This window comes from Hippichthys cyanospilos, chromosome 2 (assembly GCF_059441005.1).
Source record: "Hippichthys cyanospilos isolate Australia breed blue-spotted pipefish chromosome 2, RoL_Hcya_1.0, whole genome shotgun sequence".
Lineage (NCBI taxonomy): Eukaryota > Metazoa > Chordata > Actinopteri > Syngnathiformes > Syngnathidae > Hippichthys > Hippichthys cyanospilos.
In genome coordinates, this window is record NC_142370.1 from 15,916,864 (window position 1) to 15,933,810 (window position 16,947).

General features: G+C 40.1%; 1 protein-coding gene across 2 annotated transcripts; it reads left to right on the plus strand.

Moving 5' to 3' along the window:
- The first annotated feature begins 1,858 nt into the window (after positions 1–1,858).
- Positions 1,859–16,901, plus strand: ccdc30 (coiled-coil domain containing 30). 2 transcript variants are annotated; one of them, XM_088408219.1, is made up of 26 exons: positions 1,859–1,944; positions 2,539–2,728; positions 4,480–4,662; positions 5,037–5,157; positions 5,495–5,682; positions 6,561–6,635; positions 7,056–7,212; positions 7,387–7,458; positions 7,620–7,735; positions 7,807–7,931; positions 8,008–8,200; positions 8,700–8,798; positions 9,457–9,585; positions 9,685–9,822; positions 10,038–10,216; positions 10,340–10,589; positions 11,387–11,557; positions 11,978–12,187; positions 12,718–12,875; positions 12,968–13,112; positions 13,984–14,105; positions 14,231–14,372; positions 14,481–14,617; positions 14,700–14,817; positions 14,977–15,026; positions 15,113–16,901. In XM_088408219.1, the coding sequence occupies exons 2-26, from the start codon at positions 2,714–2,716 to the stop codon at positions 15,303–15,305; spliced, it is 3,486 nt and encodes a 1,161-aa protein (XP_088264345.1). In that variant the 5' UTR covers positions 1,859–1,944; positions 2,539–2,713; the 3' UTR covers positions 15,306–16,901. The 2 variants fall into 2 exon arrangements, with proteins under 2 accessions (XP_088264345.1, XP_088264346.1); XM_088408220.1 differs by lacking the exon at positions 6,561–6,635.
- The last annotated feature ends 46 nt before the right edge of the window (positions 16,902–16,947 follow it).

A 16,947-nucleotide genomic window follows, 5' to 3' on the forward strand; every position in this document is an offset into this window, starting at 1 on the left:
AGCAAAGATCATGAAACACAAGCTAACAGGTCAGTGCAAGGCTGCCAGGTTGTGCTGGTAACCAACTTCTTTCCGAGAACGCCACCTTGTCTTCCATCATGCCTAGTTCTGATAGATTGTTTTTCCACAGGTCTCATTTCTTGAAAATGAAAATGCAACATGGAAAAAAAAAAAAAAAGTCCGACTGATTAGGGTGTCCGCCTCACATGCAGAGGTCGTTGGTTTGCTTCCGGCTCTGGCCTTCCTGTGTGCAGTTTGCGCTTTCTCAGCATGCCTATGTGAGTTTTCATTGGGTAAACCGATTTTCTCACATATTCCAAAAACATGCAAGGTAGGTAAAATGGGCACTCAAAATTTTCCTGCGATGTGTTTGTGCACAAGAATGGTTGGTTCTTCATCTTAGTATGCTCTGCAGTTGGCTGGAACCAGTTCAGCGTGTACCCCGCCGACTGTCTGAGGACAGTATAGAATAGGCTCCAGCACCCCGCGACCCTTGTGAGGATAAGCGGCCAAGATAATGGATGGATGAAATAAAAATTATTACATCTTATTAAAGTGCAAAGCATTGGAAATATCAAATGCAAAATAGGTGATTATCCACATTACATGACTATAACATAAAAAGGACTAAGAAGTTGATTAATTATTTATTTTAAAGGATGCAAATTAAAATGGTTGTCATTTATTTTTGTAACCAACAAATTCAGAAATACCAATGGAGGATCTTGTGAGGAAATGAGTGCACGCATTCGTGCGAGACATGTGAGAGTACTACGCTTGCTGGTCACAAGAGTATATTTAGGCAAAAGAAATCATGCAAAGCATGCGTTAGAAATTACTAGAAAAAGAAAAGGAACAAATCACACAACTGCATCACTTAAATTGTCGATTAAAAAAATAACACTGTAATAAATAAGCCATTTTGCTTATGTATTTTGTCTCCCTCTGGCGGCCATATCCATGTAGTCAGTGTCTTTGATGTATGGTATTGTAGTTCCTGGTTTGGTTAATGTGGCTTCACTATATCGGGGATTCTATTTATGACCACTTTTTCTGTTGCATATCTACGCCACTATTTTTCATGCGTTGTTTTTTCTTTTTAAGTCATGCGTCTTACAAATAGCAATTGTTTTGCAAAAGTAGGATTCGAAGTCAGGGTTAGGGTTTGAGACTTTTTTTTTTTTTCCAGATAAGATTTCTAGTCTTTGTTAAGATCTATAGTTAGATTTCAAACACACAAGGGTCAAGGTTGCAAATGAGGGGTTTAAGTCCAACGCTTTGAAGAAAGGCTTCAAGACAAGTTTCAAATTAAATAGAGTAAATCTATTGGTCGTTTGTTTAAGGGAAATATATTTAGTGCAAATATTGTTTATCCAAAAAAATGATTATTTTATTGCATTTTCAGTAGGATACTCTACAATTGATGCCTTTGATCACTCCGCCGCGCTACTTTCAACGTTTCCCTTATATTGTCGTATTTTTATTTTAGTACGAACTCTTATTTTAGGGTCAGAACCCTGGAAATAGCCTTCAATAACCACTCCACAAAGCTAGTAATCAAAGTTTTGATTACTTTTAATTATTAAGTTAGCGGTTTCTAAAACAAAACAAAAAAATAAATAAAAGTTATCTCAAGGCCCTGGGTTAGGGTTTCAACAAATTATTTTCAAACAAACGGGATTAGGGGTAGGGTTCCAAAATAGGGATTCTGGTTTTTGTTATGGTTAATGGTCAGTTTCAAATCACAGTTTGAAACAATTTAATTCTTTTTTTAAAGGGTGTCGAACAAATATGGGGTCCACTCAACCAGACGACTCCCCTCCATGAACTTCCTCGTGGTACGCTCCGTTGCCAAGGTGCTCGTGGAAGCCAGTTGTCTTACCTTCAATTTAGGACGCTTGTCTGTAGTCAACGCCAAACGCCAACGCCTTTAAAAGCCAAAGCGTGAGTAAAACATTTTTTTCTTGTTTGTAAAGCGCAGATCTCAAGTGTTGTATTTATGTTCCGGGTGTTCTGTTACCACGGCGTTCTCCAGCACGACTTCGTTGAGGAGAGTCTGACTAGCGTTAGCTGGGTTAGCCTTAGCTCAGCATTCAAACTTTGTAACTCATTTTGTCGTTTGTTAGCTCACAGAATTGCCACCGAATGCGTGTACGGTCCCAGATTAAACCGAACTCAGGAATGTGAGGTTTTAAAATGTGCTTTCGCGGCTAAACCGCATCTTGGCTGAGCGTGGGCATGAGGAATTCAAGTGGCGAGTTTGTTTGGGGGAAAAAAAAAAAACACTGTTCCTTCTCGTCAAATTTTCAGAAAATTTAAGAAAATAAAAATATTGGTTGCAAGAAGTGGATAATACATTATAAGGATGTTGACTTAATCATAGGCAACTCTTGGGTCTGTATAAATGCATTCAATGCGTCAGTATTTATGTAAATCTGCCAGTATTAGTCTCTGCATTGTGGCTTTGCTTTACACCAGAACTTTTTTTTCGCACATTTTAAACTGTATATTCCTTCACAAATCTTATGTTTCACATAGTCTGCAGTAGTGATGGGGCAGAAGAAGAGTTTTGAAGATAACTTTGGCGTATCACGTCCAATTGCCTCATGAGGACACATCGTCTTCTCGAATGTTACTTTTGTTCCCTCCTCCAACCACGGAAGTCATGCTCTATCCGTCACAGTTGCTGCTCCATACAACTTAATGTGACACCATGGACCACGAAGAGGTAAACATTTCAACAGTTGGTGTGCCTGCTTTCAACAGTCTACTCCAAATTGTTTCAGTCACTTTCAGCTCACCGTTATTTATAGAGTTCAACCACCGCTGCAAACATGGCACGAAGAATATTGTGATGCACATGACTGATTCATCTTTTGTGAGACTCAAGACATCTGCTTGCTACGTTTAGGAGCATGGCTGCGACCATGTGGTAAAATCTTGTATAATTGGTACTTTAATCTTTTAGTTGCTCTTGCAAACATGTCATTTGTTTAGGTTTTTTTTTTTTGCTTTAGTAATATTAAGTTTTCTGCGTAGCGTTTAACTACTTTTTACAACAAGCCCATGAGACATGATACACAGCTTGTGACAATATACCTCATGTTGGGGGCCATTCCTGGGGCCTCATGAAAGGCCAGCTCAGGTTACACGGCCTGTGAAGTACAGTATTGGGTTGAGCAACAGGTGTTTAGTGTTGGCACGCCGTTCAGTAGTAGCTGTCACCCATGTACTCCAAAACCAATGTTGACTCACCACAAGACTGGGGTCATTGCTGTTGGATGCCTTCTGCCCCTAAGATGTACAGTATATGTTGTACATTATAGTCATCCCACATTTTTGAAGAATAGGGATCAAGGGCTTCCACAAATAAACCTGATAAACATGATAAACCATGAGCAATTGACAGTGCCACAATCCTAGAAGCCTTTATAACTGCTTTCCTTCATGACTGTCCCCACAGGCAGGGTTGTGAAGACCACCAAGTGGCTTTTGCCACCTTCCAATTGAAGCTGGAGGATCTAAAAAACATTTTTTCACATATAATAACAACATTAGTATATCTGACTAGCTGTGGTGCTATTAAATGCCATTGTTGAGTTCTAGTTCTTTTTCTCAAAGAATATCAAGAGGCAATTTAAGGGGAGTCTCATCAACAACAGCCTACCTATCATGTGACTAACTAGGTTTTAGCCAATGACAAACATCAGTCCATCTATCCATCCGTTATCTTAATCACTTTTCCCCACGAGGGTTGTGGTCATGCTCATCCACCCGTTATCTTAACTGCTTTCCTTCACAAGGGTCGTGGGCATGCTGGAGCCTATCCCAGCTTTCGGCGGGCTGTAGGCAGGGTACACCCCGAATTGGTTTGCATACTAATTGCAGGGCACACAAAGACGGACAACTATTCACAAAATCACATCAAGACAATTTCCAATATACCTGCCATGCATGTTTTGGAATGTGATAGAAACTGTAGTGGCCACTGGCCACTGGGAGAACATTCAAATTTCACACAGGCTGGAAGTGAACCCATGTGAAGTCTGCCACTGTGCCATCCATGACAAACATCCAAGGGAATCGCACACATGTGAGACACTTGTCGTACCGTAAGCTAATTGTTAGCTATAAGCAAGCTAGCCCAACAGTTTACAAGTTGTTTTTTTTACATTCAAGTTACATTTCATGTCCTACCCCAAAGACTGAGGAAAGAAAAAAAAAACTTCATTTGATTTAGAAAGATAGAGCACACAAAAAGGTGAGTTTTTAGGGTTAGGGTTTGCCCAGTGCATAAGATTCTACAGAAAAAAAGATGCATTTGTAAAAATGTGGATAGGTGGCAATCCATTCTTTATTTGAATCACACACATACAAACTGTACTATTAGAATTTAATGCATCAGCTATTATCTGGCATAATTTTGTTCATGTTAATGGGAAAGAATCTTGAAAAATCTGCTTCATCCTTTGTGTATAGGTACCGACAGTACTGGACCAGATATCTGCATGGCTCCAACAGGATGGTTTGCTTCCCGGAGCAAGTCCGGAGGAGCGCCAGCATCACCTTTGGCGGCGGCTCGTCGACACTGAAGCGCAGCTGCAGCTGACCTCTCAGGAGTTGCATACTTTGCGATCACAGCAAGCCAACGAGATGAAAGAGGTGCGATTCTTTGTACTGTGTATTTAAAAAAAAAAAAAATACCAAAAGCAGTTGTCACTGGTGAAAGAGATGAGACTTACATATTCACTGATTGGACAATAGGACTAAGCGACACAACAGTCAGATGTTGTTTTGTTTCCTTTTTTTTTTTTTTTTTGTTCTTTTTAGTTAAAGTTATGTTGTCTAATTTGTGGTTGTGTTTTATTATTGTTGTTTTTGTAATTTGCCCTTTGTGCTAATTATTTGCTGTTGTGTTTTGCAATTTAGAACAAAATAATTTTAATTGGTGAGAATCCTTGGCAGAGACGTGCCAGAGACAGAGGTGTGTTTTCTTAAGCATTTTTGTTAATTTTATAATGTTTATTTTTTGTAAGGTGGACAGCTATGTAGCACATATCCGTGGCCTGTTGCAACAGCGAGAGTGTATTACTGCTGGCTATGAAAGAGACAATAAACAGCTCCAACAAGAGCTCCACCATATCAGACAGCAACAAGGTGAGACCTTTGTAACTTTGGTGAACATAGACTACTCAGAAAAAATGTTAGACATATTGAGCTTTCCGGTGAAATTTTTCGGTCAAGATTTTTAGGCCCTATACAGTGAATCAAATTGGGCCTTCACTCAACCTTTAAATGTACAGTACGTGTTCATCTGTTCATTGTTTCCATGCTTTTTGCACAACTTGCTCTTCTGCAAAATTGAGCTGAATGGTGAAATTTGCAACACATATCAAATTTTACTCAAGCATTGTATGAGTAGTCTTTCACAAACTACAACAACTGTCTTGTGAATCTTTTTCCCCTGTCCTTATTGTCAAAACCCGTCTTCTAGAAATTCAGAGCAAGGAGCTGGCAGAAATGTTGGTACAGGAAGATCTTGGAGAGATGGGCTTGAGCAGCCCCAGTGAACAGGTGGCTTATCTACTAGTGGAGAGAGCAACACTCCTGGAGAGGCTTGAATCTGCAGAGAGACGGCGGGAACAGAGCTTGTCTAGCAATGGAAGGGACATCCCAATACAGGTGAAGAACACACACTTCTAAAAAGTTGCATTACACTGGTGTCGGGCACTAAAAACATCAGTGTTGTCATCATAGTCTTTTTATTGTGCGTAATACAGCAAAACTGCAGACTAGAATACAGTCACATCAGCTCCAAAGTAATAGAGCCTTGATGCCAGATGTCAACATTCCATTTGCATCACTTTTTGTGTTCAGTCAGATTGGAGTTTTTTTTGTTGTTGTTGCATTTGATCTTGAAATTACTACAACCAACATCTTTATTGATTTCTGTAAAATAATTTCTTCCTTTTGCATTTCAGCATCACTCAGCTGTCAGTCACATACCCCATCCATCCGTCCATCCATCCATCCATCCATCCATCCATCCATCCATCCATCCATCCATCCATCCATCCATCCATCCATCCATCCATCCATCCATCCATCCATTATATTGACCACTTTTCCTCACAGGGATGCGAGAGTCTATCCCAACTCTTTTCGGGCAGTAGGTATGGTACACACAGGCATGGGGAGGATATGCAAACTCCACAAAGAAGGCAGATATGCTGCCCAGCCCATACGCAATACTCAACTCCGCTTAGTTCTCGGTATTTTGTTGTCATGAGGCTCTCCAACAGCAGTTCTCAGCTTTCAAACTCATTTGATTTTCAATCTTCTTTATTTTATGTGGGATGTCAGGTGTTAGGTTAAACCACGTATTTTGAGGAATATCCACAGGTGCAGACACCTTACATACTTAGAAAACCTCTTCAGTGTTCTGCTGGTCAATCAAAAAAAAAAAGCAATATGAGCCTCCCCTGGATTTCTTTTTTCGTCTTCTAATGTCATTTATTTTTTGGTGTGCTCCCGTACACACTGGTTTTTGCTCTTGACAGGGTTCTTCCCAGACAACGTGGAAGAAGCTGTTTGGGCTGCGCAGGTCTGCTCAGAATAAAAACAATATTAGCCCTGTAGGTTCCCTCTCAAGATTTAACTAACTAAACTAACATACGTATGAAAAATATGATCAGGTGATTCTCTGGCTTATTTCACCATGGCATTGCTTGTCACTACTGGTATGCGCATGACCACAGTAATAGTTTTCTCCCTAACACATCCATGTGAAGTTTTTTTATTTTTTTAAAGATAAGGAATTGAATCCAATGGGCTGCAGGGGCATATCACAATTGCCAGCATGAGAACTGCTTGTTGTTGCATTTGTGCAGGTGAATTCTTATACAACACGGTATCTGAAAGCCCTCACTACTTTGCAGAGATGCAGCGATGAACTTAACTCAATCTTCGAAATGCATGCCTCTCACATCATCCACTTTATCTCCTCCCAAGCCCCCTGTATAATCCTGCTGCCATTAATACCTGTCATTCAACAGGCACACAGTGACGAGCTGTCTCGTGAGCAAAATGAACGCCAACGGCTGGAGCGTGACTTGGAAGAGGCATCGAGTAGGCTGGAGATGGCTCATCAGGAAATTCGAAGGCTGAACGATGAGCTGGATCTGGCCAAAAGCAACAGCCTAGATCCCTGTGGTTTGTTGTAAATTCTTTATAAATGAATTGAAGGTCAACATGGGGCTTGTCCAGATGCTACTTAGTACTATACCAACTTTACATTTCTTTCTTCAGGCTGCAGTAGTTTACAACTGTGTTGCTGTAGTCAAAAGGAAGTGTATTTCATCTAAAACAAAATGTTTTTCACCTCAGAGTCTGAGCTCCAGGAAACACTACAAGAACTAGAGATTCTGAAGAAAGAAGTGGACAAACTGAAACAGAGTGGTGAGTTCACGCATTTTGTGAGTGGCATGTTGCTACCATGGCAAAAAGCATTTTTCATATATATATATATATATATATATATATATATATATATATATATATATATATATACACACAAACAATCAATCTAGGTTAATTAATGGTGATGCATTTTTTTTCAGATATGATGAAGCTGCAGCAGGCCAAAGAACAAAGTGACAGACTAGATGCTGACAACAGAAGTCTGAAGGAGATGGTGTGCTCATTAGAGTCTGAGAAGAAAAATCTTCTCGTGCAGGTTAGTGTTAATGTGTATTATAAGTTTATTTTAATTGAAATTTATCGCAGGTTGTGATTGTGTTTGTCCAGTTGGAAAAAAGCGACATAAACCAAGAGGCTTCCCTTAAAGAGGCTGGGAGGCAAAGCAACAGTTGCAATGAACTACACAACAGGCCTGGATTTTCATTTAAAGAATTTGATCAAACTCACAAACGGTAAATATGAAGTCTTTAACAACTGTTATATATTACTTGTATTATTTTGAGTCCCCTTACTCTCATTTTATGTCAGCTGTAATGCCGTAATTGAAGATGGACTAGTTCAGGTGAGAGGGCTGGAACGTCAACTTCAAAGGCTACGCAAAGAGCAGGAGGAGATGGAGGAGAGGAATGAGGAGTTGGAGGCTTTGCTGGGCGATGCTCAGAATGCAAGCAAGGAGGAGAGGCTTCGTCATGACGGAGAACTGGAAGGACTACATCGGCGTGTAAGGATCTGGATTAAATCTGTCGTCAGTTTGCTATATTATTTGCTATATTGTGCAATCGTCGGTCAACCTTTTACAGGGCACAGTGGCTGCTTTCGACCGTTAGTCTAAACAGTCTAAAAAGGCCCTTATTAGGCACACATTTTTTTTCTATTTTTAAGTCCTAAACAGGCAAGAATATTCAGGATCTAGAGAAATTTAGGGGTACATTAGGATTCAAGCAATGGCTGTTACGGACGGTGTTGCCCATTTTGCCTGTTAAGACTTTCGGCCGAAAGGGGCTGCTGTTCCCAATAAAGGGTTAATATTTTGACAGACCGGTCAAAAGTAGTCAGTATGCCAGACCCCAAGTAATGCAAGCTAAATGCACTTTTTGCCAAATGCAAATTTCACTTTAGAACAATAAAGTTCATATCATTTCATCTCAAGTGAGAATTCGGGTTGGCATTCAGGGCCATCTCCTTGCAGGGTCAATAACAGACGTGAACTTATCATGCAGATCAAAACCCTTGAGGGAGAACTGAAGAAGAAAGAAACTCATGAAAAGCTGTTAAAAAATGACGAAGAGGTCAACACCACTGATTCCTATCTACAGCTGGTAAGAAAGTAGTGAAGTATTATAACTACATGAGGATGAGTCTCATTGAAGCGTTTCAATATTATTATTATTATTTTGTTTTGTTTTTTTGTCTTGAACATAGTGCAACATATCTGAATATTTCAGAACATGTTAAGTAGACTTATTTAATTTTATAAAGACAAAGAGATTTTGCTTTGTACCAGTTTATATAAGCTATAAATAAGTCATTCAGTTAAATAGAAATACAGTACATATAGCCCAATCCTGGCATCGGATTGGTGATCAATTATGTTGTTTTTTTTGGGTTTTTTTAAACTTAACTTGCTGATTGGGAATTGTGATCTGCCCCAAAAAAGCTAATCATGCAGTCTAATTTAAAGCAACACATATCTAATGACTGTGGGCTTAGTAATAAATCTGTTAACACATACCCATCCCTCTACAAAATTAATTGGAGGTATAACATATAAATATATTGACAAAAAGTAATCACTTGGCTTGTAATTGAAAACAGCGGAGTAAGAATGTCAACTCCCCCTCCTTGCATACAGCTATGTAAACTGTCCATGGTTTCAATCAAGGCGCAACTCTAATTTATCAATCATGTGATAGTTTAGTGTCAAAATTCAAATTAGAAAAGCAAATCCATCATTCTCCTTTGTCACTGTATATCAAGCACCTACGAGACAGTGGCCCAGAGAGAATGGCTTTGCTGGAAGCTCGTTTGACGGAGGAGAAAGACTGGAGGAAACAACTGGAGCTAGACCTCAGTGCTGCTCAGGCTGCCTTAAAAAAAGACAAAGAGGTATTATACATGACATGCATCCGTTGTATGTGCTGAATGTCCCACATTGTATAAATGTTGAAACTGAAACAACACTTGTTTTTTTTTCTGTCAACCAAGGCTTTGCAGATCGGTGAGAGAGAACTGAAGAAGCTAAGACTTGAAGTCAACAGTCTTGCCACTGAATGCCAACAAGGGAAAACCCTCATCAAGGGTCTTAACCAAGTCAAGGGGGAAAAGGCAGTTCTGGAGGAGAAGGTTTGCAAGATGTTTCCTTCACACATCAGAATGTTTGCACAGTGCTATTTTTACAATGAACTGCTGTTGAACATAGGTTCCCACCTTACTTTGTGACTCTTATTTTTCATGTGTTTGCAAGTAGGACAGACAATATAATTGAGAACTGATACAAGTATTCTTAAACAATCAAATCAATAAAAAGCAATCTATTACCATGCATGAATGTATTTCAGTTAGGCCAGATGGAGCGAGCTAACCGTCGACTCCAGAGTGAGGTGGAGCGTCACAAAGCCAGTAATCAGACCCAAAAGGGCCTGCGGGACAACAAAATACAGGTGGACCAGCTGCAGGAGCAGGCTGACCGACTGACCAAAGAACTAAGTAACCTTCAGAGAGAACACAACACACTCAGGTTGGTGGAATTTCAGTTATGGCTCAGAAATGCTGAAAGGAGAGAAATGACTGGCTCATGACAGGATCGCTCGGCAAAGCTCTCTTGTTTAGCTTTACATGCGTTGACTTTCTGCTTGGCCAGAGATGAGCTGGCCTCTGAGCGACGGCAGACCGCTGAGCTCCAGGTCAAACTGAGCAACAACATCCAGAAGAAGTTGGAGGTTGAAGGGGAAAGAGAGAAATTGGAGCTTGAGATACAACACCTCAAACTCCAGAAGCACCGGGGACAGCTCGGTTTGGCTAATGAAGGGTTTAGCAGCAATCTGAAATCGCCTCAATCAGAGTCCAGCTTTGTTTCTGTGGAGAAGACCAACAACAAATGCTTGGATCAGGTGACTGCACTGAATGTTGTCTGTCAATGCAATTCGACCCCCCCACCCATCCCCATCCCTCCAAAAAAAAAAAAAAAATCATATGTCTTATTGTTTAATATGCAGGGGTGCATATGATTTTTTTCATGGGTTACTCACATGAATATCAGGACATAGTGTTTGGTACGTAACCTTTCATTCATTAAAAGGTCTTATTCAAAATTATTTTCAGCTTCGCTCCCACATTAAGCGCACTGTCTCTGTGCACAGAGCAACATCGCATTATTCAAGCCTGCGTCCTCAAAGTTTCATAAGTTCATCAGTTATGGCTTACATGGTTCGTTCAGGACGCACTTTACTTAGTCCAAGGAAGTTTGAGGTATGATCTTTGTCTCTGTAGAGTGACAATGTGAATCTCCTTCACATCCTCACAAGAATGATACTCAGCCCTCAACAGCCAGTCCAAGCCACTTCAAGAAACAAACAAATCTCCTCGGAATAGGAAGACATGGGATGCGCATGTTTACCTTTGTGAAAGTTATGTGCCAGTTATGTGCATCCCTGTTTATATGATAACTCTTTTTTTGATGGAGCTGCTGTAAGAAAGCTTTGTATCAGATTATGAACAGATCTTAATTTATGCCTGATGTAGCGTGTTCCGCATTTTTTCCTCACTACTTTATGTTCTGAATACTGCACTCAAGTAAATGATTTTTTTTTTAATCACTAGGGCTTCTATTTTGTATTTAATACATCCAACTAATAATGTTTGTAAGATAATCATCCAATGCATTAATTTCTCCTCTTTTTGTCATTAGTCCCCGGACATTGTCCTGAGTCAGAGGGCAGAAGAAGTGAAAATTTTGAAACAGGACCTGCAAAGAGTACAGAGCCTTTTCACCTCAGCAGAACGAGAACTGCGCTACGAAAAGGAGAAGAACATGGATCTTAAGAGACACAATACCCTGCTGGATAATGAAAAGCTTAAGGTGTTTTTCTTTTTTTTTTCTTTTTTTAATGTTTTTGGACAGCTATTTCTAGTTTCTAGTTTCCAATCTGAAAAGATTTTCTGCCTGTGACAGATCCACTCACAACAATAGAAAAATAAAATGAAAATAAAAAACAGGCATTGAAAAATGGTTGTAATTTTGTGTCTGCTCTGCTTTGATTATCTCAACACAGCAAAATACACAAAGTTTCTGCTTTAACGCTGGCCTCGAATCCTGTCTTCCGAGGCCCTGGCTTCCTAGGCAGAGCTCCCTTGTTAGATAGCCTTGGTTAGGAAAGGTCAAAATCGGGACAAACTCAACCTGATTATTGTTGTGTGTGCCCGACCTTAAACTGTTAATCCAAGGAGAAGGAGTGACACAATCAAGGAAGTGTTACTAACAGTAAAACTCTTCTTTAAGCTTTCTGCAGAGCTGAACCAGGCACAGACCAAGCTGACACAGGTGGAGCAGAGTCTTCACACTGAGATGTCTGGTTCAGAACGTCAGCAGCAAAGAATCAGAGAGCTAGAGTTGGAGCTGGCACATAACTCTGCCAACTGCCGCACCGCCAACCGTCTGCAAGAGGAGTTGCAGGCGGAGAGAACGAAGGTCATTATTGCTGATAAAAAGGTTAGTCAGGGGTGAGCCCAAGCATTTTATTCCAGTCCCATTGTTGAATCGTAATATTTTTGCATTTTAAGGCAAATGCCTGTGGTTGTCCTGTTTTTTTTTGTTTTTGTTTTTGTTTTTTGTTTATTTTTTTGCATTGTTTGGATTTTACTATTGATAGGTTCAAATTCCTGTCTAGAAATTTCCCTTTTATACTTTTTGGAGGAATAAAAACTTGTTTTTCTACAAAGAATATTCTCATTTGCTTCTGATAGCATATGATTGCAAAAACAAACATCCATCCATCCATCTTCCAGAGCCGGTTAACCTCACTAGGATAGCTGTCGTGCTAGTGCCTATGCTAGCTGTCTTCAAGCAGTGGTTTCAACTGGTTCCCAGTCAATTGCAGGGCACACAGCGACAAATGACCACTCATACTCATAGACACATCTAAAGGCAATTCGGAGTGTCCAATATATCTAGCATGATGTTTTTGGTATTGTGAGAGAAAACTGGAATACCCTGAGAAATGCGTTTGATTGTTATGACAGGTCGTGGAACTGCAACAACAGCTTAAGACGATGCAACATCAGCTGTGCATGGAAGAAGCTCGATCCAGAGAGAACAGCCGCCTGGAACAGGAAAGCAAAGATCTATCTGACTCCTTGTTGTCCTTGAGAGCCCAGCAGCAGGAGGACCACATCAAAAGGTCCTAACAAAGTGCAGTGTTGTCAACCCAGTGCCTAGTTTTAACCTGTCGCGTATCGCCACAACCAAGCGTCTTCCACCTATCTTTTTCAGGAAGCTCTTAGAGCAGCGCGAAGAAGAGCTCCAGCACCAGGTACGTTCCCTGAGGTTGAAGGAAGCCACCCTCACCCGAAGCAATGCCGAGCTCAGCCATCGAGCACAACAGATTGAGACAGAACTTCATAAGGCCCAAGATGAGGTACAGAATGTTTTCATTGTATGTTGCTCTCATAAAATCACATATGTTGACCCTTGAAACTACTATGGTTGAAAAACACCACATACGATTTCAGGAAAATGATTGTCCGAAAGTCAAACGAAGTTCTACAAATGTTCAATGAAGAGGGGAGAGACTGAGCAAGACAAAGCAACTTGATATCAGCTTTCACACGCTTGTCATTGCATCTATCTTCATCAGTTTATATTGCACTCTCCTTCTGTATGCTGATACCTACACCAGTGTATTAAAGAAACCCAAAACAAAACAAAAACCGTAATCACGATGAAACCACTCTGAAAAACAAACAAACGAACACAAAAACCTTGATATTTTACCTGTACTGTATATTGTTGGAATGTAATTGATAAGTGAATATTTTAATATTTTTTAAATTGATTTAGTCAATCGAGATGCCTTAATTATGTGTTCTGGTTGTAATTTCGATGTATATAATCCAATACTTAATATGGAGCTGTTCAACTACATTCCAATAATATTAATGGGTGTTTTCATGCTGTGTTATATTTAACTTTTATTTTTCTATTTATTCAAACCTATTCAATCGAAGGCTGCTGAATGGTATGGGCTTTCGTGTCAAATATTATCTCTTTAAATCCTGAGCATCCTTCAAGCTGCGTTGAGTCAAGTCCGTCCTTTTTTGTCAACGTTGTTTCCTGTCCTTGGGTCCTTGCCCAATGCTGTTGTTATCCTTGACTTTTTTTTTTGTCTTTAATTCAATGCTGGGATCCCTGGTGTTGCTTTAATTCTATTGCACTGTATAGTCTCCTTTGGGACCTAACATGTTTTTTGTCTAGTTCAGATTTATAGTATAGATTTTTTTGTCTTTCAGATAAGGGATAAGCAAGCTGCTGGTCGCAGACTGAAGGATGATCTAGCAGCCAGTCAGCTAGAATGTGACAGAATGCAGGAAGAGCTCAAGCAGGTTTTCCTGCAACTGAATACATACGTCAGGTGAGACCAAATGATGTTCTTACCTGAAATCTGAATTATTTAGCGTGTACAGCCAAATAATGTTGCAATGTGTCTGTGAGATTGCAATGCCTGATGTTAATAGTTTAATTGTGACTTTTAACTAGGAAGTACAATGAAAAACAGAGTAGACACAAAACCAAACTGCATCAAGCCAAGCAGGTCTTTCTCCAAGTCACTGCACAGCGAGACAGCACCATCCAGAAACTGGAGAATGACTTAGCCCTGGCTGCGAGTCTTTCAAGCAAGGTCGGGCTATTATGCCGTCACATGTCGCCATCTTGTGTAACCAACAGGTGTATGTCCTCATTTAATTTCTGAACTACGTAACATTGAACAAATATCCTGTGCCTACAGGAAAAGGAGAGCATCCATAATGTGATCGAGGAAAATGAGAAGCTTCTGGAGGAGAGGAGGACACTGCTGCTGAAAATCAGCGAAGCGGAGGAAGAGGGCAGCAATGGCCTGAGGGCCGCATCCACTGTCCAACACAGGTATCAGTCTGACTTAAACATTTCAATATATGCATATTGACTATCGCCTAGGTGGTGGTAATGAATAGTGTGCGTGTTCAAGGGTCATCGTCTTAGAAGCAGAAAACAAGCGACTACAGGATCAAACTCTGAGGCTGTCCAATCAGGTCAGTTCCTTGGAGCGTGCCTTGAGGAATGCCCAGGCTTTCAACAGCAATGAGGTAACATACACTTGTGCGCACGCATACACAAATACACTAATTAAGCATTCTCACACGAACTCTGATCGATTGAATTGAGCAATCGAAAATGCATGTCTGTACTTTTCTGTGTCTGAACTGCTCATAAAGTTTAACACATGAATTATGTCAATTGAACAGAATTCCAAGAAAGTTCTTTGTGACAGCATCATTCAAACATCAAATTTAAGGTATGGATGTAAAAAGTGAATCATTCTAATTTCCACATTCCAATCAGCAGACACATTCTGCCATGTCTCATGTCTGTGTTCTCTAGCTTCACATCCGGGTCCTATAACCCTTGGGAGTTATTGGACGCAGTCACCCGCACCAAATTTGTGCACGTGTCTGACGGCACGCAAGCATCTATCTCCACACAGCAGCCATCGGAACAAAGCTACCTGAATGTTGTCTCCCCGTTATTTCCTCCTGACACTACCCTGGGGAGTCCAAATAGTGATGACGCATGAGAGGCACCGAATGATGCAAAGGGTAAAAGTGTACTGTAAGTGATATCAAATTAATATTAAATTACAAACCAGCAGGGGACTTCCACCGGAGTTTTCAAAAAGGGGGTATTCAACTGACCGACTTTTATTGTAATTTGGTGTCAGTGGAACAAGATAATACAATGTATGTTGGGCCAGTGAATGTTGAAATGTTGTCAAATTGACATTTAAAGCAGCACTTTATAGAGCATTTCACAATGTTTACATGTAGGGAATTATAGCCGTTGGATGTGAATAATTTGCATTGGAAGCCTTTTTTTAATCCACATTTTTTTATTTTGTGGGGTTATTCTCTGCCAATGTTAAGGTTCTGCAACATTTAGTGATAAGAGTTGTGGACACTTTTGCTTGAGTATTTATTAGGGCTGGATTTGAAAAGAAATCAACTTCTGAATTGAATCGATGTGGAAATCTATCAATGTCTTTATCGATGCCACAGTATGAACCAAGAAGCCACAACATTCTGATGACAAACACAATATGTGTCAATCGCCAAAAGAAAGTCAACACAATTAGAAAAACAATTTGCATCTGAGTATGTCACAGGACAAGTCAAATTATAAAAAGTGTAACTTAGTTTTAAAATTGTGGTAATTAATGCACAAGGACCATAATTAAGATATCCAGAGCAGAATGGCAGTGCTTTGACATAAACAATGAAAGTAGACAATTTCATTCTGATCACGGTCGGCTTTCAAAGTTTTGACGCACCTCCATTTTTAATGAATATTGTGAAAATCTTCCTGAGGGTTGCAGGCAGTACACCCTCAACTGGTTGCCAGCCAATCGCAGGACACATAACGACAAACAACCTTTCACATTCAAGAACAATTTAGACTAGAGCGTCCCGCTACCATGCATGGTTTTGTAAGGTGGGAGGAATCTGGAGTGTCCGGATAAAACCAACGCAGGCACAGGGGGAACGTGCAAACTCCACACACAAAAGCCAGAGCTGGAAGCGAACTTGTCTGTGACCTCTGTAAAATGAGGCACATGTGCTAACCACTTTCATATTTCACTCACACAAAGCACATGAAGAGTTGCTCATCAGATTATCAGATGCTGATCATAAACAGGGTATGTAAATTGTGTGCAGCTGGAGAATTTGGGTGGGCATTGTAAAGGTGATGCTCTGTTCTGATGGACGTATTCAAATTGTGTTGGAATTGAACAGTATCTTCAGAATGTCTGGAGTTGCCCTGTTGTGCAAGTTATCATAATGTTGTGGCTGGTCGGTATACCATACGAGGTTTCCCTCCACTGCCGTTGCCACTCCAGTATTGATCTTATATTATTATATTGATGCTAAGATGATTTATAAGAGGAAGTGAGGGCTGCTGCCTTTGTTTTTGCATTTGTCTGTACATGATTTGTTATTCTCCACCTAATCAAACACAGAGAGAGCATTAGATTTTGCACCATTTCATCACCATTTTCATTTACTATGTGCAGTAGATACAGAAGGAACTATTTTTGGTCTTAAAATGTGCCAAAATGACAGTGTGACTTAACCTTGCCCGGTGTGTGACATCTATAGAATAAAGAATGCTACACAAATTTGCTTTTGCATCATCCTCCACATGTAGACATTCACAATTTCAGG